The sequence below is a fragment of the Mus caroli genome, unplaced genomic scaffold (assembly GCF_978045245.1).
Source record: "Mus caroli unplaced genomic scaffold, Mus_caroli_1 scaffold_5, whole genome shotgun sequence".
Lineage (NCBI taxonomy): Eukaryota > Metazoa > Chordata > Mammalia > Rodentia > Muridae > Mus > Mus caroli.
Window position 1 is genome coordinate 73,351,389 of NW_028227260.1, and position 1,121 is coordinate 73,352,509.

Here is a 1,121-nt window from a genome sequence, read left to right on the forward strand (position 1 = left end):
GCTATATCTATAATCTATATCTAATCTATATATAATATCTATCTATCTATCTATCTATTCAAACAATCTTTACTCCCAGCACTGTCAACATTTTTGGAGGCCCATGCCCTGCTGGCTCTGTTTCAGGAACAGGAAAGCATGTCACACCACCTCTTCCAAATGGTCAAGCAGCACTTGGTATAGTAGCAAAATTGCAGTCATGAAGTAGCAACAAAAATAATCTTTTGGTTGGGGGAGGAATCATCACCACATGAGGAATTGTATTAAAAAGTTGTAGCATTAGGAAGGTGAAAACTACTTGTCTAAAGAAACAATGGTTTTCCAAGCTATACCCCTCCCTCCATCCACAAAGGCCTTCAAATATGGTCTGAGGTCTTATCCTTCGAGAATAAGCTAATTTAGCAGGTGAAACTTATAAAACTGAACTCAAATTGTAGGTCCACCACCAGGTCCTTTTATTTACTTAGGAATGGGTCATTTTTTTAAGAATGGCCTCTCTCATGTAGCCTGCTATCTCAAAAGCTTTGAGGTTGAGAGGTCCTCCTTCGGTCCCCTTCTTTCCCATCACCACAAGATACACAGACTCTATCTGAACTATAGTCACTGCCTGGCTACTTCGACTTTGGCCTTTGGTACGAAAGTCCATGCTGTTGCCTTGGGCGAGCAAGTTGTCTCGGATCAACAGGCATTTGATTCCAGCAAGGGTGATTCCCTGGAGAAACAGTTTTTCTCTACCCTCTCTTGCCAGTAAGGTCTGAATTTCTTCCTGGGTGATCTGAGTAAAGTTTCCTTCAGTAAAAGAAGCTAATAACCAGGGTGGAGAGTTGGTGATAATTGCTGCATCACTGCACAACTCAGATTGTAGGCACATTTCGACACAGTCTTGCCAGATTTCTTGGCTGACATCCTCTATACTCTGCATAGGTGAAGTATGCTGTCTCTATTCGGTGAATAAAAATTTCCTAGAAGGTTGGTCTTCACAGCAAGTTTGATAATAGCTGGCTCAAGGAGTATGATCAGATAAGACTGGCAGAAAGTTCAAAAAAAAAAAAAAAAGCAGCTCAGTCTGGTTCTTAAGGCTTCTCTGAGTGGCAGGTGGCAGGTTGGTGGAGTCTTGGGTG

General features: G+C 41.9%; 1 protein-coding gene across 1 annotated transcript; it reads right to left on the reverse strand.

Moving 5' to 3' along the window:
* Positions 1-444: 444 nt before the first annotated feature.
* LOC115030076 (profilin-1-like) lies at positions 445-1,121 on the reverse strand. Its single transcript, XM_029473030.2, has one exon. It carries the CDS (start codon positions 920-922, stop codon positions 464-466), a length of 459 nt encoding a protein of 152 aa, XP_029328890.2. The 5' UTR covers positions 923-1,121; the 3' UTR covers positions 445-463.